The sequence below is a fragment of the Xenopus tropicalis genome, chromosome 5 (assembly GCF_000004195.4).
Source record: "Xenopus tropicalis strain Nigerian chromosome 5, UCB_Xtro_10.0, whole genome shotgun sequence".
Taxonomy (NCBI): Eukaryota; Metazoa; Chordata; class Amphibia; order Anura; family Pipidae; genus Xenopus; species Xenopus tropicalis.
The window spans coordinates 152399332-152423416 of record NC_030681.2 but is presented as its reverse complement, the minus strand read 5'-3'; the positions used below and the strand labels follow the sequence as shown (position 1 = coordinate 152423416).

Here is a 24085-nt window from a genome sequence, read left to right as displayed (position 1 = left end):
AAAAATAAAGGGTGACTGCTTTAAATGACTTTTTACAGATTTTGCCCTTTTTTAAACTGTTTCTTGGGTTCAAACACACACACAAGTTCCATATCAGGACTTCAGGTATAGGGATAAGACACAGCTAATATAGGGTATAATTGGGGGGCAATATGGACATTTGCACACAATAGAGCACAGGGGCAGTTATCAGTGAGGTCCTGCTGTGTCACATCTGAATTACTAAGGCGTGGAACGTAAAACTGTTTCTAAATGATTTCGTATTTGCCCCAGAGGGGGGCATCCAAGGCTGGCAATGTAGTGTAAAGCTGTAGTGCCACACAGATGCCTCTCGGGCCACAGGGAGTGGGGATAAAGCCGGGAGCAACTGCACAAAAGCTTTTCTACCCCTCATCCCCTGAATCTGTTACTGCATTAAATAAGCCCACATTTCAGCGTTGGGTGTTTCAGACCTGAAATCAAAATAGTTTTCTTTAGACAAAGTGTTCCGGGTTCCCACTTATAAAATAAATGTCTTGTGTTTAACCCAGCGGAGGTGATTTATATACAGGTTTGGGCCGTTGGTCCCCCAGTATTTAGTTCCCCCCATAATACATTATATTCCATTGGGAACTGGCTGACCTGTGATGGCGCGTTGGGTGGAGGTTCCAGATCCCATTAACCCTTTCTTTGACCTTTCCATGTCACTGCTTGCTGGGTGCTTGCTTGGTTAGCAGGCTATTTACTAATACTGCACCCATGTAATATACAAGTTCAGTGATGCTTGAACAGAAAGTTAATGGGGTGCCGCAGTGACCCATAGAAACTGAACCCCATGGCGTCTTTCGGTGGAAAAAGACATTATTAACAAACAAAAACTTACAATCAAATCCTCAGAAGGCATGAAAACCACTGCTGTTTTATTGGGATTGGGGGCCTGGTTTTATGCATACAAAATGTACTTCATTGGTAAAGTGAACCTGGGGATAGAAGCTAATGGCATATTTCTATTACTATTCACCTTAAGGCTGATGCCCCATGTAGCGTATTCTCAGCAAGTGGAAAAACCTGTGTGCCGGAAGCATTGGACCCGCCCTGGTACAGGCCCAAGCAGCCGATATGCACCAACTAACACAAGACTTTGCCTTATTGGGCTATTGGGTTGACCAAGTCTTTTGGTCTCAGTGGCATAACTTGGTTGCACCGGTCCCCCTGTAAAGAAATTTTTGGGGGAGCCCAGCGCAAACTGTACCTCCTTGCCCACCCAACTCCAGGCCCATACTGTGCCGAACCTCCAGGCCTAGGAGGGGGGACTACAATACAGCAGACCCCACAGTCCAGGCCCCCCGGCAACCATGGGATCTACTGTATAGGGAGTTACACCAGTGTCTGGCCCCCAGGCTTCTGAAAACCATCATGGAGAGGACTGTATGAATGGCCTGAAGCAGCCCTTCTCCCCATGTAGACATTATTCGTTCATTGGTTTATTATTTTCTAGGGTATTTTGCAATTATACATTTCTAAAAAAAAACGTGTTATACATTACTATTTAACACTACTATTCCACATGTTGGCATTGCCAACACCATGCTAACACCCTCATTGGATGACTACACACAGATGTGTCTCGGTGACATATGAACAGCCATACATGTTCCCATTAGCATTCTTTCCATGGGAGAATATAGATAAAAAAAAGGCATTGCCTCCTGTCTAAGATCTCATATCCAATACAGGTTTAATCATGTAAACATCATTTAAGGTGCAATATACAAAGCCTTTTGGGTATCTTTGCCCAGTAGCTCCAAGAAGGTGTTGGATGTCCCTATATATGAATGAACTAGTGCTTATTAATAGGTGGAGTGATTGGCACGTGGCCCAATGGGGTGCTAGGTAATGTGACGCTGCGGGGACACCCCACTTGGTAGAACTGGTACCGCAGATTGAGTGCAACATGGCTGCATTGGGAAAGATCCAAAACAACTGCATTGCATTGCATGTAGTGTTATAATTGGAACACAGGAGTAACATGTACAATGTAAAATAAATGTGAGCCAGTCATGGCAGGACATTATGGCCAGGTTTTTACTGTATTAGACGCCATATTGTTTGTTTTTTTTTCAGCATAAACAAGAGCTACTCTCCCCATATTCTCCCTAGGCCGTGACCGTACAGTTCGCCGACATTTCTAGATGAAACTGCAGAAGGCGGAGGTTGACTTTTTCTGCCCCGTCAGTTACAAATCAAATTCTGCGCCTCGATAAAGAAGTCTTAGATTTCGTTCTGCCCGTTTATGTCGCTCACGTCGTTGGTGAAGCTGTCGTACTCGGCGGAGCGCGTGGACATGCCCAGATATTGTCTCAGAAACTCGCTAAATCGCTTCTGGTTGTTCCATTTCCTGGCGGATTTCCTGACGCCAATAAAACCCCCATAACGCTTCTGGAGATCCTTCGAGGGACCCATGAATTTCCTGTAGCTGTATTTTCCTTTCACGAACCCCCCAAAGCGTTTGGACACGGCGTTGGCCGGATTTTGCAGTTGGCCAAACTCGTCGGGATAAGCGGCCATTCCGAGCGCGCCCTCGGCGCCGTCCAGGCTGGGATCTTCCTCACTCTGTTCGCGGATCAGGTCGCTAATGTCCGACAGTCTCTTTCCTTCCTTCATTTTATTCAAGTCGACCAGTTTTGTGAGATCGCTGAGTCTCTTGAAATTGCTGGCAAACTGGCCGTCTTCCATGTTTATAGGTTTATAGTCTTCCTGGAAGCCGCCCACGCTATCCACGCTGAGCTGCAGCGACGACTGGACCAGAACGGTTTTGCATATGGACCACATGGAGCTGGAGTAGATCTTTCCTTCACATTCCACGATGCAAAGCTGTCAAGAGAGGGGCAAAGAGAATGAACAAAATATTCATATAAATGCCAACGTCTCTATGTATATATTGTATGGATACAGCATTGTATTTATAGAGCGCTACTTGTATACCCAGTGTTGGAACAATGCAATAAAGGGGTGGTTAACCTTTAATATGTTATAGAATGGCTAATTCTAAGCAACTTTTCAATTAATCTTCGTTTTATATCTTTTATAGTTTTTGATTGATCTGCCTTCTTCTTCCAACTCTCTGCAGCTTTCAAATGACCCGGCAGCCAAAAACTATTGCTCTGTGAGGCTCCAGTTTTATTATTATTGTTACTTTTTATTACTTATCTTTCTATTCAGCCCCTCCCCTATTCATATATCAGTCACTCTCTCAAATCACTCCCTGGTTACTAAGGTAAACTGGGCCCTAGCAACCAGATAACTACTGAAATCCCAAACTGGCGAGCTGCAGAACCAAAAGTATTATATTATAATTATATGGACCCATATTTGTCTGTATTGCGCTTTATTTTTGCAATATACGTATAACCATTAATTTTAAGCATGATACAGACATTCTAAAAGTAGTCAAAATACTCTTACCCAGAAAGAATATTAAATTTCTCCTGCAGTAATGATGGCTGGCATTTTCCTAGTAGTTTATCTAAGGTAATTCTGACCAACTTGTGGATTCTTGGATCCAGCCCCTGGGCCTCCACAGTTTGGGTACAACAATATTTGTGGGTTCTGGGGTATTATACATGGAATTGGCACTGTATTTATCCTGCTGTGGGTTCTGGGGTATTATACATGGAATTGGCGCTGTATTTATCCTGCTGTGGGTTCTGGGGTATTATACATGGAATTGGCACTGTATTTATCCCGCTGTGGGTTCTGGGGTATTATACATGGAATTGGCGTTGTATTTATCCCGCTGTGGGTTCTGGGGTATTATACATGGAATTGGCACTGTATTTATCCTGCTGTGGGTTCTGGGGTATTATACATGGAATTGGCACTGTATTTATCCTGCTGTGGGTTCTGGGGTATTATACATGGAATTGGCACTGTATTTATCCTGCTGTGGGTTCTGGGGTATTATACATGGAATTGGCACTGTATTTATCCTGCTGTGGGTTCTGGGGTATTATACATGGAATTGGCGCTGTATTTATCCTGCTGTGGGTTCTGGGGTATTATACATGGAATTGGCGCTGTATTTATCCCGCTGTGGGTTCTGGGGTATTATACATGGAATTGGCGCTGTATTTATCCTGCTGTGGGTTCTGGGGTATTATACATGGAATTGGCACTGTATTTATCCCGCTGTGGGTTCTGGGGTATTATACATGGAATTGGCGCTGTATTTATCCTGCTGTGGGTTCTGGGGTATTATACATGGAATTGGCGCTGTATTTATCCTGCTGTGGGTTCTGGGGTATTATACATGGAATTGGCACTGTATTTATCCCGCTGTGGGTTCTGGGGTATTATACATGGAATTGGCACTGTATTTATCCTGCTGTGGGTTCTGGGGTATTATACATGGAATTGGCACTGTATTTATCCTGCTGTGGGTTCTGGGGTATTATACATGGAATTGGCGCTGTATTTATCCTGCTGTGGGTTCTGGGGTATTATACATGGAATTGGCGCTGTATTTATCCCGCTGTGGGTTCTGGGGTATTATACATGGAATTGGCGCTGTATTTATCCCGCTGTGGGTTCTGGGGTATTATACATGGAATTGGCGCTGTATTTATCCCGCTGTGGGTTCTGGGGTATTATACATGGAATTGGCGCTGTATTTATCCTGCTGTGGGTTCTGGGGTATTATACATGGAATTGGCACTGTATTTATCCCGCTGTGGGTTCTGGGGTATTATACATGGAATTGGCGCTGTATTTATCCCGCTGTGGGTTCTGGGGTATTATACATGGAATTGGCACTGTATTTATCCTGCTGTGGGTTCTGGGGTATTATACATGGAATTGGCACTGTATTTATCCTGCTGTGGGTTCTGGGGTATTATACATGGAATTGGCACTGTATTTATCCTGCTGTGGGTTCTGGGGTATTATACATGGAATTGGCCCTGTATTTATCCTGCTGTGGGTTCTGGGGTATTATACATGGAATTGGCCCTGTATTTATCCTGCTGTGGGTTCTGGGGTATTATACATGGAATTGGCACTGTATTTATCCTGCTGTGGGTTCTGGGGTATTATACATGGAATTGGCACTGTATTTATCCTGCTGTGGGTTCTGGGGTATTATACATGGAATTGGCGCTGTATTTATCCTGCTGTGGGTTCTGGGGTATTATACATGGAATTGGCACTGTATTTATCCTGCTGTGGGTTCTGGGGTATTATACATGGAATTGGCACTGTATTTATCCCGCTGTGGGTTCTGGGGTATTATACATGGAATTGGCACTGTATTTATCCTGCTGTGGGTTCTGGGGTATTATACATGGAATTGGCACTGTATTTATCCTGCTGTGGGTTCTGGGGTATTATACATGGAATTGGCACTGTATTTATCCTGAAGAAGCAGGTAGATCTTTCTCTTGCTGGCATGTAGCCCAGACCGGTTCAGTTTTCTGATAACATGAGCACTGACCCGGGGTATCAGGTAAGTGATTACAATCAATAGTGGGTGTTTAACCTTTCCTCCTCCTTTAATTAGCCTCCTCAACCAAACATCACCCTCTCAGTGTGCCGTGCCATTTCTACTATACTACCAATGTTTTTGCACTTAAGCTGGCATTCCCTTAGCTTGTCATTTAGTTTTTGCACCGTGTTATTTTCCCTTTATCCACTTACACAACTATAAACTCTTTTTTTTTTAATTCATAATTTCTAAACATAAAAAACCTAAAGAAATTGTGTGCTATAAAGCACAATGCTAGATATCTGCGTTAGTAAGCAAGAGAAAAATCTCCGTATTGCCAACGAGCCCTGTAATTAAAGTTCTCTTCATAAAGGCTAAAGCCAGACACAAAGGGCATCGTTTCCTAGAAGCTTCCACGTTGGTCTGTCTTTGGGGGTCAGCACTACGTAACCTTGTGTGCTGGGCTACGGCTGTTCCACAGATGGTTACATGGACTAATTAATGAAGCTTGAAATAAAAAAGATCAATGTTCTAATTATTGGTGTTGTAAAGTAAAGCAGAATAAATGAAGTGAGCAGTATAATGTCAATTGCTCCATTTGGAATCCTTTACAGCACGTTCCAGTTCAGCGATGTCGAAAGAGACCATTTTCTGATTATAGCTGTTTCTAGCAAGGGATGCTGGGAAGGAATCAATGAGCTCGTTATGCAAATGGACTCATTTTCCCTTCTGTGACTACAGGTTGAACTTGTCAGCTTGTCGTGCGTATGGATAGTATATTGGATGTTAGCGAGTCTGTTCCAGGGAGGTGTTTAACTCATTAACAACCCACTGACCCAGCAGTCATTCCCAGGGCTTTGGGGATCATCTCAATACAAATATATTGCCTAAACAGCTCAGTGCTTCATCTAAATAAAGCATTTTCATATAAATATACTTGTTTAGCAGTATGTGCCATTGGGTAATCCTAAATAGGAAACTGCCATTTTAGGTACTAAGGGCCGCCCCCTGGGATCATAGGAGTCACAGTGCACACAAACAAGCCAAGGCACACATACATGCTAGGCCCCATCAGCCAATGAATGGGCAGAGTTCTGCCTTTTGCTCCCATACTACTTCTTGTTACAGTTAGAGCTGCATCACTTCCTGTCAGCTGATCTCTGAGGGAGCACACAGCCCATCACTAAATGGCGGCTCAAGGGAAAGGATGTAAAAGGCCAATATTTACTGATATATATATTCCAATTTGGGGAGATTTTTTAATTGGCCACTTAATATAATATAAACTGTCTATTGGTTACGTATTCATTCTGGGGGTGTAGTTTCCCTTTAGACAATACTCTCTTTATATTTCTTCTTATACATATTATATAAAGTTGCCATATTGTTTCAATGGGATTATGAAGGCATTGAGCTGTACATTTGTATCTATATATATTTAAAAGGAAGCTGACTGTATAGTACGTTGTGTGCATAAAACAATCATTCCGTGTTTATCTCCATATATACATATGATACATCTCCGTCTCCATATGGCTCATCTGTGCTGATGCATTGTGCATAGTTATCCATGAAATAGAAGCATCTTGTGAAATGAAAACAGATTGTGCTGCTCTGTTGAATTCTATGAAGAAGATAAATCAGCTACAGTAGCAATGGGGCCCCTCCCTTTCATAGGTATAAATACAGTTATACAGAGATGGGATATTCAGTGGAAACTATACATTATCCCACATATTTTGCTCTGAGAGGATAAAGCTCAATGCTATTAAAACAGGGACCCGTAAAATAAAACATAGTGGCATTTAAGGACATGATTTAATAGTGATTAATTTATTACATCGCTCAATAATAAGCATATAGATTACTAACACTAAAGGCTGAAGGATTTTTAAAAATGAGTGTGTGTGTGTATATATATATATATATATTTTTGGCGCCATTTTGTGTGGTGGGGATATTTACTGTGGGTGTTGGGATATGGTCTGTTGGTTCGTCCCTAAGGAAGAGCACAGATTGTGCTCGAAACGTTGGAATTTTTTCAATAAAACCACTTTTTCTTTTGTATCAAGTCCCTATGTGTGCGCCACTCTTTCTATTATATACAGTGGTGTGAAAAACTATTTGCCCCCTTCCTGATTTCTTATTCTTTTGCATGTTTGTCACACAAAATGTTTCTGATCATCAAACACATTTAACTATTAGTCAAAGATAACACAAGTAAACACAAAATGCAGTTTTTAAATGAGGGTTTTTATTATTTAGGGAGAAAAAAAAATCCAAACCTACATGGCCCTGTGTGAAAAAGTAATTGCCCCCTGAACCTGGTTGGACCACCCTTAGCAGCAATAACTGCAATCAAGCGTTTGCGATAACTTGCAACGAGTCTTTTACAGCGCTCTGGAGGAATTTTGGCCCACTCATCTTTGCAGAATTGTTGTAATTCAGCTTTATTTGAGGGTTTTCTAGCATGAACCGCCTTTTTAAGGTCATGCCACAACATCTCAATAGGATTCAGGTCAGGACTTTGACTAGGCCACTCCAAAGTCTTCATTTTGTTTTTCTTCAGCCATTCAGAGGTGGATTTGCTGGTGTGTTTTGGGTCACTGTCCTGCTGCAGCACCCAAGATCGCTTCAGCTTGAGTTGACGAACAGATGGCCGGACATTCTCCTTCAGGATTTTTTGGTAGACAGTAGAATTCATGGTTCCATCTATCACAGCAAGCCTTCCAGGTCCTGAAGCAGCAAAACAACCCCAGACCATCACACTACCACCACCATATTTTACTGTTGGTATGATGTTCTTTTTCTGAAATGCTGTGTTACTTTTACGCCAGATGTAACGGGACACGCACCTTCCAAAAAGTTCAACTTTTGTCTCGTCGGTCCACACGGTATTTTCTCAAAAGTCTTGGCAATCATTGAGATGTTTTTTAGCAAAATTGAGACGAGCCATAATGTTCTTTTTGCTTAAAAGTGGTTTGCGCCTTGGAAATCTGCCATGCAGGCCATTTTTGCCCAGTCTCTTTCTTATGGTGGAGTCGTGAACACTGACCTTAATTGAGGCAAGTGAGGCCTGCAGTTCTTTAGATGTTGTCCTGGGGTCTTTTGTGGCCTCTCGGATGAGTTGTCTCTGCACTCTTGGGGTAATTTTGGTCGGCCGGCCACTCCTGGGAAGGTTCACCACTGTTCCATGTTTTTGCCATTTGTGGATAATGGCTCTCACTGTGGTTTGCTGGAGTCCCAAAGCTTTAGAAATGGCTTTATAACCTTTACCAGACTGATAGATCACAATTACTTTTGTTCTCATTTGTTCCTGAATTTCTTTGGATCTTGGCATGATGTGTAGCTTTTGAGGTGCTTTTGGGCTACTTCTCTGTGTCAGGTAGCTCCTATTTAAGTGATTTCTTGATTGAAACAGGTGTGGCAGTAATCAGGCCTGGGGGTGACTACAGAAATTGATATTGAAATTGAAATTGATAAACCACAGTTAAGTTATTTTTTAACAAGGGGGGCAAACACTTTTTCACACAGGGCCATGTAGATTTGGAGTTTTTTTTCTCCCTTAATAACGTAAACCTTCATTTAAAAACTGCATTTTGTGTTCAATTATGTTATCTTTGACTAATAGTTAACGGTTTTTGATGAGCAGAAACATTTAAGTGTGACAAACATGCAAAAGAATAAGAAATCAGGAAGGGGGCAAATAGTTTTTCACACCACTGTATATAAATACACACACATGAACCACGGAGGAGCACTCCCTACGCTAATGAAGCAACTTGCACAGAAGCCTGTAAATAAGTAAGACAAACGCTCAGCGGAAATACTTGTGAAAAATCTGAATTTATTGAACAAAATCCAACAGAAATAAAAGCAATCGTAGAGAAATAACGTTAATAACAATCTACGAGAAGGAACACAGTTGGTGTTTGAAACGTCAGATTTTTTCATTACATTTTGATTTTTCACAAGTATTCCCGCTGAGTGTGGTGCTTTGCTTTTATATATATATATATATACTGTATACAGTGGAGGAAATAATTATTTGACCCCTCACTGATTTTGTAAGTTTGTCCAATGACAAAGAAATGAAAAGTCTCAGAACAGTATCATTTCAATGGTAGGTTTATTTTAACAGTGGCAGATAGCACATCAAAAGGAAAATCGAAAAAATAACTTTAAATAAAAGATAGCAACTGATTTGCATTTCATTGAGTGAAATAAGTTTTTGAACCCCTACCAACCATTAAGAGTTCTGGCTCCCACAGAGTGGTTAGACACTTCTACTCAATTAGTCAACCTCATTAAGGACACCTGTCTTAACTAGTCACCTGTATAAAAGACACCTGTCCACAGAATCAATCAATCAAGCAGACTCCAAACTCTCCAACATGGGAAAGACCAAAGAGCTGTCCAAGGATGTCAGAGACAAAATTGTAGACCTGCACAAGGCTGGAATGGGCTACAAAACCATTAGCAAGAAGCTGGGAGAGAAGGTGACAACTGTTGGTGCGATTGTTTGAAAATGGAAGGAGCCCAAAATGACCATCAATCGACCTCGCTCTGGGGCTCCACGCAAGATCTCACCTCGTGGGGTGTCAATGATTCTGAGAAAGGTGAAAAAGCATCCTAGAACTACACGGGAGGAGTTAGTTAATGACCTCAAATTAGCAGGGACCACAGTCACCAAGAAAACCATTGGAAACACATTACACCGCAATGGATTAAAATCCTGCAGGGCTCGCAAGGTCCCCCTGCTCAAGAAGGCACATGTGCAGGCCTGAAGTTTGCCAATGAACACCTGAATGATTCTGTGAGTGACTGGGGGAAGGTGCTGTGGTCTGATGAGACCAAAATAGAGCTCTTTGGCATTAACTCAACTCGCTGTGTTTGGAGGAAGAAAAATGCTGCCTATGACCCCCAAAACACCATCCCCACCGTCAAGCATGGGGGTGGAAACATTTTGCTTTGGGGGTGTTTTTCTGCTAAGGGCACAGGACAACTTATTCGCATTAACGGGAAAATGGACGGAGCCATGTATCGTGAAATCCTGAACGACAACTTCCTTCCCTCTGCCAGGAAACTGAAAATGGGTCGTGGATGGGTGTTCCAGCACGACAATGACCCAAAACATACAGCAAAGGCAACAAAGGAGTGGCTCAAGAAGAAGCACATTAAGGTCATGGAGTGGCCTAGTCAGTCTCCGGACCTTAATCCAATAGAAAACCTATGGAGGGAGCTCAAGCTCAGAGTTGCACAGAGACAGAAACCTTAGGGATTTAGAGATGATCTGCAAAGAGGAGTGGGACCAACATTCCTCCTAAAATGTGCGCAAACTTGCTCATCAATTACAAGAAACGTTTGGCCTCTGTGCTTGCAAACAAGGGTTTTTCCACTAAGTATTAAGTCTTTTTTTGTTAGAGGGTTCAAAAACTTATTTCACTCAATGAAATGCAAATCAGTTGCTATCTTTTATTTAAAGTTATTTTTTCGATTTTCCTTTTGATGTGCTATCTGCCACTGTTAAAATAAACCTACCATTGAAATGATACTGCTCTGAGACTTTTCATTTCTTTGTCGTTGGACAAACTTACAAAATCAGTGAGGGGTCAAATAATTATTTCCTCCACTGTATATATATATATATATATATATATATATATAAGGTTCCATTCATGCACAGGTAACCAGTCAAAAAAAGAGACAGATATATTATAGTAAAAATAACTGTTATTCAGGAGGAAGGGAGGAAGTTAGAAAGAAACTATTTGAAGTTAAACAGGGTTCCAGGGGCTGATTGTATTCAGATCCCAACGCTGTAACTACAAATCTAATTTCCTTCTACAATGAGGTGAGTCTTGATCTTGTAGCTGCAGGGAATGGGTTTCACATTTATATATAATATAATTGCTATTAGAAGCAGTGTCTGTCCCTTTCTATTCCCTGCCCTGGGGGCTGAGACTAAAACAGTGTAACACAAGGCATCAGCCTGACAGACCTGACAGACCTGACTTGCTGGGGGAGACCTACCTTTGCAACATTGTTTAAACAGTAACAACCAGGAGTTCAGCAAACACTGCTTAATTTGTTCTTAAATGGGCACAGCAGGAGCTCTCTCTGTGTTTGCTGACAGTGCTGCTTTGTGCATATACCAAGGGCGTAATCTGAATATACGAATGAACAGAGTATCCAAAATGGCAAATGATGGTAAAGTAGATTCAGTGCAGAGTTACAGTATGCATTTTGGCCAAAATGAATGAATTCTAATAATAAAATAAATGGAATTCTTGTATGGGGCTATGGGGTGGTTCACCTATAATTGAGGAGGATTTGGGGGATATTGTGGATAACAGACTTTGCAACTTTACTTTCATATCCACTGAAAGGATTCTCAGAATAAGGGGATGAGCTAATAGCAGTCGGAGATACAAGAAACCAATCAGGGAAGATTAAGGATAACAAAAGACAGCCAATTAGTCCAAACAGAGCTGGATCTCAGATGACTGGATGGCTAAAAAGCAAATAATTTCACTTCAGTCAATGCGAAATTGCTTCAATTTGTATCGTTTTGTGGTTTCCAGCTGATGGGGAAGGACTGTACAGCGCAGAACTGTAACTGTATGCGGTACACTAGTGTTTTACGCCACATTAACCAGCGCTGCAAATAGGTGTCCCAGTGATGTGTAAATCATAAGAAACTAAATAGGGGATGCCTGAAAAGCTACAGCGTAAGTATTATTCATATCGAAGTTATTAGTTGTGGTGTGACGGAGTTTTAGTTCGGGGAGATAATTTTCTACTTAGTCCCCTAACAAATAACTCATAATATAGCGGCTCAAATGGGAAACATCGAATGTAAGCTCTGTGGCCCATTAGCAGCTGAAGACAATAACCACAGTAAAATCAGCCAATGAGACGTAAGTGTCCCATTACAGATAAAGTCACATTTGCTCATTTTCTATTGTGTGTGTATAAGGCTGATGCCACACCAGGCGTAGGGCTGATTTTTTCGGCAAGCGGAAAAACGCTTGCCGAAAATTCAGCCCTACGCCTGCTACTTGTGCCTGCACCCGAATGAATGGAATACGCTCGGGTGCAGGCACATGTAGCCGATATACGCACGAAAACGCGAGACTTTGCATTCTCTCGCGTTTTCGTGCGTATATCGGCTACATGTGCCTGCACCCGAGCGTATCCCATTCATTCGGGTACAGGCACAAGTAGCAGGCGTAGGGCTGAATTTTCGGCAAGCGTTTTTCCGCTTGCCGAAAAAATCAGCCCTACGCCTGGTGTGGCATCAGCCTTAAACGTAATTATCCAACCTGTTTTATCAGGGGAACAGGAAGAGCCCAGAGGTGCCCTGAATCTTGGGGATAAAGTGGAACAAAGTCATTGTCCAGTTCAGGTAATTTTATTGTAATTAATTGAGGTAATACTGTAATTAATGACACTTATGTAGGATTGGAAGCAGCTGAAGCATTACTTTATTTCGGTTTCAACCATTCTGATACAAACATGCACTAATACTAGGGATGTGCGAGTACAGGAGCTGCTGGCAGGAACAACAACCCCAGGAGTAACTCGCCAACAGAAATGCCCCCTTGCTGCCAGGCTACCAGCACTTTCTCTCCTTTGTCTTAATGTCTCTCTTTTAAAGGACAAGTCAACCCAGGATATACACTGTTTGCCTAATAAAAGAAAAGATAATTCTAAGCAACTTTGCAATATACAAGCATTGCAATTTGTAATGGTTTTTTACTTATTTATATACAGTGGTGTGAAAAACTATTTGCCCCCTTCCTGATTTCTTATTCTTTTGCATGTTTGTCACACTTAAATGTTTCTGCTCATCAAAAACCGTTAACTATTAGTCAAAGATAACATAATTGAACACAAAATGCAGTTTTTAAATGAAGGTTTACGTTATTAAGGGAGAAAAAAAACTCCAAATCTACATGGCCCTGTGTGAAAAAGTGATTGCCCCCCTTGTTAAAAAATAACTTAACTGTGGTTTATCAATTTCAATTTTCAATTTCAATATCAATTTCTGTAGTCACCCCCAGGCCTGATTACTGCCACACCTGTTTCAATCAAGAAATCACTTAAATAGGAGCTACCTGACACAGAGAAGTAGCCCAAAAGCACCTCAAAAGCTAGACATCATGCCAAGATCCAAAGAAATTCAGGAACAAATGAGAACAAAAGTAATTGAGATCTATCAGTCTGGTAAAGGTTATAAAGCCATTTCTAAAGCTTTGGGACTCCAGCGAACCACAGTGAGAGCCATTATCCACAAATGGCAAAAACATGGAACAGTGGTGAACCTTCCCAGGAGTGGCCGGCCGACCAAAATTACCCCAAGAGCGCAGAGACAACTCATCCGAGAGGCCACAAAAGACCCCAGGACAACATCTAAAGAACTGCAGGCCTCACTTGCCTCAATTAAGGTCAGTGTTCACGACTCCACCATAAGAAAGAGACTGGGCAAAAACGGCCTGCATGGCAGATTTCCAAGGCGCAAACCACTTTTAAGCAAAAAGAACATTATGGCTCATCTCAATTTTGCTAAAAAACATCTCAATGATTGCCAAGACTTTTGAGAAAATACCTTGTGGACCGACGAGACAAAAGTTGAACTTTTTGGAAGGTGCGTGTCCTGTTACATCTGGCGTAAAAATAACACAGCATTTCAGAAAAAGAACATCATACCAACAGTAAAATATGGTGGTGGTAGTGTGATGGTCTGGGGTTGTTTTGCTGCTTCATGACCTGGAAGGCTTGCTGTGATAGATGGAACCATGAATTCTACTGTCTACCAAAAAATCCTGAAGGAGAATGTCCGGCCATCTGTTCGTCAACTCAAGCTGAAGCGATCTTGGGTGCTGCAGCAGGACAATGACCCAAAACAAACCAGCAAATCCACCTCTGAATGGCTGAAGAAAAACAAAATGAAGACTTTGGAGTGGCCTAGTCAAAGTCCTGACCTGAATCCTATTGAGATGTTGTGGCATGACCTTAAAAAGGCGGTTCATGCTAGAAAACCCTCAAATAAAGCTGAATTACAACAATTCTGCAAAGATGAGTTGGCCAAAATTCCTCCAGAGCGCTGTAAAAGACTCGTTGCAAGTTATCGCAAACGCTTGATTGCAGTTATTGCTGCTAAGGGTGGCCCAACCAGTTATTAGGTTCAGGGGGCAATTACTTTTTCACACAGGGCCATGTAGGTTTGGATTTTTTTTCTCCCTAAATAATAAAAACCCTCATTTAAAAACTGCATTTTGTGTTTACTTGTGTTATCTTTGACTAATAGTTAAATGTGTTTGATGATCAGAAACATTTTGTGTGACAAACATGCAAAAGACTAAGAAATCAGGAAGGGGGCAAATAGTTTTTCACACCACTGTATATAATTGCTATTAGAAGCAGTGTCTGTCCCTTTCTATTCCCTGCCCTGGGGGCTCTGGCATATGAAACACTGTAACACAAGGCAGCAGCCTGACAGACCCGACTCGCTGGGGGAGACTGACCTTTGCAACATTGTTTAAAAAGTGACAACAAGGATTTGGGGTTTACCCGTATCCCAAAATAGTGGGATTTGGTGCGTCCCTGTTTGTTATTGGTTGCAAACGGAGCAAGACGTACTGAATACTAAATGATTATTTACTAAATTAGTAAATAATACTAAATGAAAAGCAAACGGATAGATGCCTATCTGCCATATGTGTGATCATAGAAATACAGCATTGTGCTTATAATAGGATATTCTGTCTCTGGCCAATAAGCCAATATCCGCCCTGCTGGGTATGAGATACACTGAGTTATACAGAGGGACTCAGGGAGAGTAACAATTAGTTCATTACAATGGATTTAAACTCTGCACTGGGCACGGAATGGGTAATAATATCAATTAAGCACTAATGAGTGACAGCGGAGTGACCTCAGAGGTTAATTAGGGTCTGAAAATAGGATTTCCTTACCCGGATAGGGAGCGATTCCTTGTGAGGTGGGACACACTAACTGGGCCAGAGGGGCCGTTATACTGTATGAGCCCAAGTCAGAAACACTCAGCTGCTTGTTTTGATATAAATGTAAGAGGATAAGGCACATATGTATCAGAGGGGAAATAGCTTTCACTTAGCAATGGTTTATATGGCCGTCATCGATAAGTGAGAAGAAATACCCAGGTCCCAGTAGCTGGTATGGGATTTATGGGGGTATATGTATCAAAGGATAAGATTCATTCCAATCCCCTATATAGTGCTGAGCTGTAGGGAACTCTCCAATCCCTCCCCAGTAAATATGGCCCTAAAAATCCTATACAAGTGAAAAAGCTGGGGATTCCCTTCTGCTGAATTGTAGGGAAGGTTCACCTTCAGGTTATGTTATAGAATGGTCTATTATTCAAGTTTTCAATTGGTCTTTTTTATTTGTTATAGTTTTGTATTATTTGCCTTCTTCTGCCTTTTTCAAGCTTTCAAATGGGGGTCACTGACCCCGGCAGCCAAAATTCTATTGCTCTGTGAGGCTCCAGTTTTATTGTTATTGTTACTTTATATTACTTCTCTTCTATTTCTCCTCTATTTATATTAGGGATGCAGCGAATCCTGGATTCGGTTTAGGATTGGGGCTGAATCCAGCCTTTTTTCAAATTATTCAGTTTCGGCCGAATCCTTACTCTGCGCTGAACTGAATCTGAATCCCATATGCTTATTAGGATTCCGATTCAGTATTCATCTGAATCCGTCGTGGTGGGTTCAGGGGTTCGGTGCAACCCTCTCTTTCAAACCACTGCCTGGTTGCTAGGTTAAATTGGACCCTAGCAACCAGAGAGCTTCCGAAATTCCAAACTGGAGAGCTGCTGAGCAAAAAGCTAAATAACTCAAAACCCACAAATAATAAAAAAACGAAGACCAATTGCAAATTGTCTCAGAATAGCACTCTCTACATCATACTAACAGTTAAACATGGAAGTTGAAAATTATCTTTCACCCTTCCTGATCTTAATTTGCATATGCAAATTAGGGGTTGGATTCGGTTCGGTTCTGGCAGAACCTTTGACAAAGGACTGAGGGTTCAGTCGGATCCTACAATAGTGTATTTGGTACGTCCCTGGCAGTCACAGCACGGAATATCAGCTTGGCTCTGTATTTTGCCTCTTACAAGACACATTGCAAGCAGCTCATTATGGGTAATTATCTATAAAAAGGGGAAATTAAATTAGCAACAGCTGTGAGCGAGCATAAAATTGTACATTTATCCCTCACCGAATGCTTCAACCCATTTAACTGGTGTCTGTGTGTCAGTCCATTGATACTCGGTACCCAAGCGTTCAGCAACATTGCCTCCTATTTATATCTGCCCTCCTCTCCGCCGTAATCTGGGGGCCAACGTGGGGTAAATACAGGGACAAGATCCCTCGTAGGGTAAAACTACCTCTTGGCCGCTTGGTGGGGCTACAGAAATATATAGACTTATAATAGGGAATAATGTCCCCATAATATGTTATAATAAACATGTATAAGGAAATAAAGGAAAAGCAAACCCTCCTTACAGAGAAGAAAATGAAGTATTCTCAGAAAGTCAACACAGATACCAAATTACAACAGATGCAGTTTTTTTTCCTTGGATTTTAAAATGCAGATCCCTAAACAATGTAGTCAAGGAAATATGTATGTGTTTTTTCACTGAACTTACCCCCCTCCCCTTTCTTATAAACAGGCACTCTGTTCAGAGCCCCCCCATCTACCTTTGATCAAACAAATCAAGCAGCAGGCTTTGAGCTGCTCATTATCAGGGGCTTCTCGGTGACCTGGTAATTCGTTTTATCAGTTCCTCTGAGGTTTTGTGGGATGTGCTAAAGTGAAACTGGCTTCATATTCTTCTTTTGTGCCAGAAATAAGTGAAAGCATCAATGTTTTTTAATTAACGCAATAGGCAAAATGTATGTTCAGCACAACCCCTATTCATTCTGCTCGTGTTGAAGGTATGCACTGTCTCTTTAAAAGTGTGTTGAAGTTCGTTTACTTGGTTAGTGCCCGCCACAACCTCATGAGACGGAAAGCTACAATCATTGGTGGGTGCCAAAATGTAGGCACCTCCCCCCCCAGTGGCGGAAGGAAGAGAAACGCTCGCTTGCAGGTACCCCAGGCCGGGGCATTTTCTCTGCTAACAGGAGCACCGCCCAGGGGTATGAGGTAAGTGATTACAATCACTGGGGGTGCCTAACATTTGGTCCCCAGTGACTGTACCTTTACTTCTCCTTTACTTTTTGATTGTAAACCTTTATTTGGCCTTTAGAGCGCCCTTTCTACTTTCCAGCCCCAACTGCATTAACCCTTCCTGCCCCAGGGGTTGCCATAATGCTCTAATGCTCTGCCTCTTTAACTAATGTGGCTCAGTTTGGCTTTCATGTCCTTTATAGACTTCAGCCGAACAGCAACATGGTGAGAAATACTGACGTCTGTGACTGGGCCTCAGCAAATCCGTGTGTATTCCACATAAGAACATGTAGGGAAGCAATTATGTGCAGGAATATGGCGCCCTGCTATGTACTAACTGTCAGAACCTATGTACAATGTCCTATTAACCTTTTACAATGTCAGCCTCCTACATTCCCTACTGTACAGACGGGGTGTTCAGTCGGAAGTATCCATAAGGGAATCTTTTAGCATGATAGAGAGTAATATTCTGAGACCATTTGCAGTTGGTCTTGATTTTTTATTATTTGTTGTTTCTGAATTATTTTGCTTTTTGTACACCATCTCTCTAGTTGGAAATTTCAGCAGCTATCTGGTTGCTAGGGTCCAGTTTAACCTAGCAACCTGGCAGTGGTTTGAAAGAGAGACAGGAATATAAATAGAGGAGGGCCTAAATAGAAAGATAAGTAATACAAAGTAACAATAACAATAAAACTGGAGCCTCACAGAGCAATAGTTTCTGGCTGCCGGGGTCAGTGACCCCTATTTGAATGCTGGAAAGAGGCAGAAGATGAAGGCAAATAATTCAAAAACTATGCAAAATACAAAATGAAGACCAATTGAAAAGTTGCTAAGTATACCACCTCTCGTTTGAAATTTCAGCAGCTATCTGGTTGCTAGGGTCCAGTTTAACCTAGCAACCTAGCGGTGGTTTGAAAGAGAGACAGGAATACGAAATCAGGAGAGGCCTAAATAGATAAGTAATACAAAGTAACAATAACAATAAAACTGGAGCCTCAAAGAGCAATAGTTTCTGGCTGCCGGGGTCAGTGACCCCTATTTGAAAGCTGGAAAGAGGCAGAAGATGAAGGCAAATAATTCAAAAACTAAACAAAATAAAAAATGAAGACCAATTGAAAAGTCTCTAAGAATAGGCCATGCTATAAGGATTCATAGTAAATGACTATGGGAATAGGAAGGGAGAGCTATACGGTATTTAGCAGAATAAACACACAGGACAGATCCATTTCAGGACTGGAAATAACAAGATATTTTCCCCGTTAGGAGAAAATTATTAATCTCTTCTATTTCATTTTCTCTCGCCTTCAGTAAAATCAAGGGTGACAGAAGGGATTGTGCCAAGCTTTGAGCTCTGATCCCCCCTCCGCTCCCTCCGTACAATGCCGTGACGCAGATAATTGAGCGCTGAAATTGTTTTTTGCACCTGTAAGGGAAATGTTTCAAATTGGCATTAAATTATGTTGGGCTGAATTCAATACTTCTGCCTCATCCCTGGGTTATATCTACGGGCCGGCAAAGACAAATGAAAATGAGAATTCTGCACAATTTACTCAAAAACCATCAATTGTCGGCATTGGAAGGGGCCCGTGCCCGGCGTTGGCGGCTCATTACCCTGCGCTGTGAGGGGGCGGCCATGCATGGCCATAATGGCTAATGATTTGTACATTTCCTTTTACTTATTGATCAGTAGAAATGAATGTCACTTCCATTAATCATAGCAAGTCATCTTCCCAGGTCTCACCTTTAACCCCTTGACTGCTGGGGTTCTTTGGTGACACAGCATGGAACATGGAGTAACCTGGAGACTATCTGCCAACACTGACAGCCTTCTGGCAGCCCATGATGTTTGCAGCTGGGAAATGGTTAAAGTAAGGTATTTATTATTATACTGTAATGGGACCAACGTGGTAATAATAATAGTACAGGTATCGGACCCCTTTTCCGGAAACCCATTATCCAGGAAGTTCCGAATTACAGAAAGGCCATCTCCCATAGACTCCATTTAAATCAAATAATTAACATTTTTAAAAATGATTCCCTTTTTCTCTGTAATAATAAAACAGTACCTGTACTTGATCCCAACTAAGATATAATTACCCCTTATTGGGGCAGAACAGCCCTATTGGGTTTATTTAATGGTTAAATGATTCCCTTTTCTCTGTAATAATAAAACAGTACCTGTACTTGATCCCAACTAAGGTATAATTACCCCTTATTGGGGCAGAACAGCCCTATTGGGTTTATTTAATGGTTAAATGATTCCCTTTTCTCTGTAATAATAAAACAGTACCTGTACTTGATCCCAACTAAGATATAATTACCCCTTATTGGGGGCAGAACAGCCCTATTGTGTTTATTTAATGGTTAAATGATTCCCTTTTCTCTGTAATAATAAAACAGTACCTGTACTTGATCCCAACTAAGATATAATTACCCCTTATTGGGGCAGAACAGCCCTATTGGGTTTATTTAATGGTTAAATGATTCCCTTTTCTCTGTAATAATAAAACAGTACCTGTACTTGATCCCAACTAAGATATAATTACCCCTTATTGGGGCAGAACAGCCCTATTGGGTTTATTTAATGGTTAAATGATTCCCTTTTCTCTGTAATAATAAAACAGTACCTGTACTTGATCCCAACTAAGATATAATTACCCCTTATTGGGGGCAGAACAGCCCTATTGGGTTTATTTAATGGTTAAATGATTCCCTTTTCTCTGTAATAATAAAACAGTACCTGTACTTGATCCCAACTAAGATATAATTACCCCTTATTGGGGGCAGAACAGCCCTATTGGGTTTATTTAATGGTTAAATGATTCCCTTTTCTCTGTAATAATAAAACAGTACCTGTACTTGATCCCAACTAAGATATAATTACCCCTTATTGGGGGCAGAACAGCCCTATTGGGTTTATTTAATGGTTAAATGATTCCCTTTTCTCTGTAATAATAAAACAGTACCTGTACTTGATCCCAACTAAGATATAATTACCCCTTATTGGGGCAGAACAGCCCTATTGGGTTTATTTAATGGTTAAATGATTCCCTTTTCTCTGTAATAATAAAACAGTACCTGTACTTGATCCCAACTAAGATATAATTACCCCTTATTGGGGGCAGAACAGCCCTATTGGGTTTATTTAATGGTTAAATGATTCCCTTTTCTCTGTAATAATAAAACATTACCTGTACTTGATCCCAACTAAGATATAATTACCCCTTATTGGGGGCAGAGCAGCCCTATTGGGTTTAACAGTCTATATCATCCAAAAGAGGTTCTGCCTCTCTTTATTCCACTGGTGGAGTCATTAGGAGAATGAAGATTATATATATATATATACAGGGAAAAAGCCCAGTGGGCCCCGGCTCAGAACTGTTCTCAAGTCCCCCTCTTAAGTATGGGCGCTTAGGGGTGGAATGGATTGCACTTAACAGGATTTGTATAAGGCAACAAGTTCTATGTAAATGCCCCATTATACAGTATATATATATATATATGATAATCTGTAGACAGGACATAGTACTTTATATATAATAAGAAGCATCTGCAGGGATTACATTTAGTTAAAGGGGAAGTTCACCTTTGAGTTAACATTTAGTATGATGTAGAGAGGGATATTCTGAGACAATTTGCAATTGGTCTTCACTTTTTAATTATTTGTAGTTTTTTTTAATTAATTCAGTTTTTGTTCAGCAGCTCTCCAGTTTGGAGTTTCAGCAGCTATCTGGTTGCTAGGGTCCAAATTACCTTAGCAACCAGGGAGTGGTTTGAATAAAAGACTGATATATGAATAGGGGAGGAGCTGAATAGAAAAATGAGTAATAAAAAGTAACAATAAAACTGGAGCCTAACAGAGCAATAGTTTTTGGCTGCCGGGGTCAGTGACCCCTGTTTGAAAGCTGCAAAGTGTTAGAAGAAGAAAGCAAATAATTAAATAACTATAAATAATGAAGACCAATTAAAAAGTTGCTTAGAATAGGCCATTCTATAACATACTAAATGTTAAGTTAAAGGTGAACCACCCCTTTAATCACTCCCAAGAACCAATAAGACCAGACCTGACCTGTATAACAAGACAGGTTCCCACTGACCAATGAGAGTTGGAGTCTGGCTATTGCTGTCCCTCAGCCTTTAGCTCATATTGTTACACTTATGCTTAGGGGTAAGTGGGATCACACTCATACACAGATCCCTATACCCCCCTATTCCCCTCTGTTACTCACACTTGAACCTGTTCCTTACCCACAGCGCAAGCATTCTGCTCCTGACCTGTAATACGGTGCTTACGGAACCAGTCGCCAACTTTGCCCACAATGTTGATGAGAAAATGTTAGTAAAACTCAGCAGGATAGAGAAACCCAACATGAAAGGTAACATATTCAAGGAGAGTAAACTAGTAAGTGGTTACGTGTTATTATTTAAAGGCCAACTAAACCTTTTTCTGTTTCCCTGTTGCATTGTCTCAATATTATACATTGTCCGGCTGTATGTAGCACATATACACATATACAGTTGCAGTTTCAGTCTTCAATGAAATTTCCCTTCTATCTCCTCGCTCCCCCCCCCCCCCCGTAGTGGAATAATCCCCTTACAGGCAGTGACCTATTGACTAAAGTAGTATAATTGGGAGCAGAGCCAGTTGGGGGTCAGTAGACATGAAAAAACATGGTATAGAAAAACAATAACAGGAATATGAAAACCATAAACTGACTGGGAGGCTAATCCACATAGTGCAGAGAGGGTCCAGCGTGACCAGACCCCCCCCCCCATTCTGGCCACACCCATGCCACACCTCCCAGTCCCAACGGCGCTGCTATATTTAAGGTAGGAGAGGGCCAGGGATAGGGGACTAAGGTACAGCAGACCCCACCCTGCTGCCTGGCCCCCCTGTGACTGCTGTATATAACAAATAGTGCTTTTAAACGGGTTGTGCACCTTTAAATTAACTTTTACTATGCCGTAGACATTGATACCATGAGGCAATTTGCAATTGGTTTACAGTTTTTCAGCGGCTTTTCAGTGATTTAGCATTCTCTTCAGAAGCCAGTTTGAAATTTCAGCAGCTATCTGGTTGCTAGGTTCTTGTTTACCTTAGCAACCAGGGAGTGGTTTGGATAAGAGGCTGGTATATGAATTAGGGATGCACCGAATCCCGGATTCGGTTCGGGATTCGGGCCGAATCCAAGCTTTTTTTGAAGGATTTGGTTTTGGCTGAATCCACGGTCCTGGCTATGCGTTCGTCAATTTTTAACCCTTTCCGATCCTAATTAGCATATGCTAATTAGGGTTCGGTTCGTGATTCGGCAGAATCCGTCGGGGTGGGTTTGGGGGTTTGGCCGAACTCAAAAAAGTGGGTTCAGTGCATCCCTAATATGAATATGAATAGGAAAGGGACTGAATAGAAAGATAAGTAATACAAACTAACAATAACAATAAAACTGGAGCCTCACAGACCAATAGGTTTTTGGCTGCCGGGGTCAGTGACCCCCATTTGAAAGCTGCAAAGAGTCAGAAGAAGAAGGAAAATAGATCAGAAACTATAAGAAATAAATAATGAAGACCAACTGCAAAGTTGCTAGGAATTGGACATTGAATGAATAGAAAGTGGGTGAGTTTTTCTGTGGCAAACTTCAGTCTCCATAACTGCTACTTCCCCGCCGTCACGACTCTGTGAGTATATTAGGGAGCCGCGCACTGAGACGGATCTGACATTTAAAGGTTACGTCCGGTTAAATCATTTATTGCCCCTGTAGTGACTGTGCCTGTCTGTGTGCGCAGAGCTACGGAGAGGGGAAATCTACGTAATTATGCTCAGCAATCAAGGTGAAATAATATTCCGCAACGCTCAGCAATGCAGAATTTATTATGTTCTCTCAGAAAACTTTGTGGGGGGGTTTCCGCAGGGGTCAGTCCTTGGGCCTTTGCTTTTAACCTGTTTATTAATGACCCGGAGGTGGGCATACACAGTACTGTTTCTATTTTTGCTAATGATACTATGCTAGTTATACACTCAGTGGTAAGTGTGTAGCCATGGGGGCAGTCATTCAAGCTGGAGAAAAGGCACAGGTTACATAGCAGATAACAGATAAGCTCTATAGAATACAATGGAGTTTTACCAGGCTTACCTGTTATCTGCTATGTAACCTGTGCCTTTTCTCCAGCTTGAATGACTGCCCCCATGGCTACACACTACCACTGAGTGTATAACTAGCATAGTATCATTAGCAAAAATAGAAACAGTACTGTCTATGCCCACCTCCGGGTCATTAATAAACGAGTTAAAGCAGAGGACCAATGACAGACCCTTGCGGTACCCACTAACCACACTGGGCCAATTAGAACATTTTCCCACCACTCTGTGAAATCTATCCTTCAGCCAGCTCTCTATCCATGTAAAAAT

At 41.5% G+C, this 24085-nt stretch overlaps 1 protein-coding gene across 2 annotated transcripts in view; it reads right to left on the bottom strand.

The window, feature by feature from the left end:
- Positions 1-869: 869 nt before the first annotated feature.
- pnoc (prepronociceptin) overlaps positions 870-24085 on the bottom strand; it is a 52986-nt gene continuing 29770 nt past the window's right edge. The window contains exon 3 of one of the 2 annotated variants that reach the window (XM_031901483.1): positions 870-2853. In XM_031901483.1, the coding sequence (XP_031757343.1) occupies positions 2251-2853 (603 nt within the window). In that variant the 3' untranslated portion in view covers positions 870-2250. 2 annotated transcript variants of the gene reach the window in all.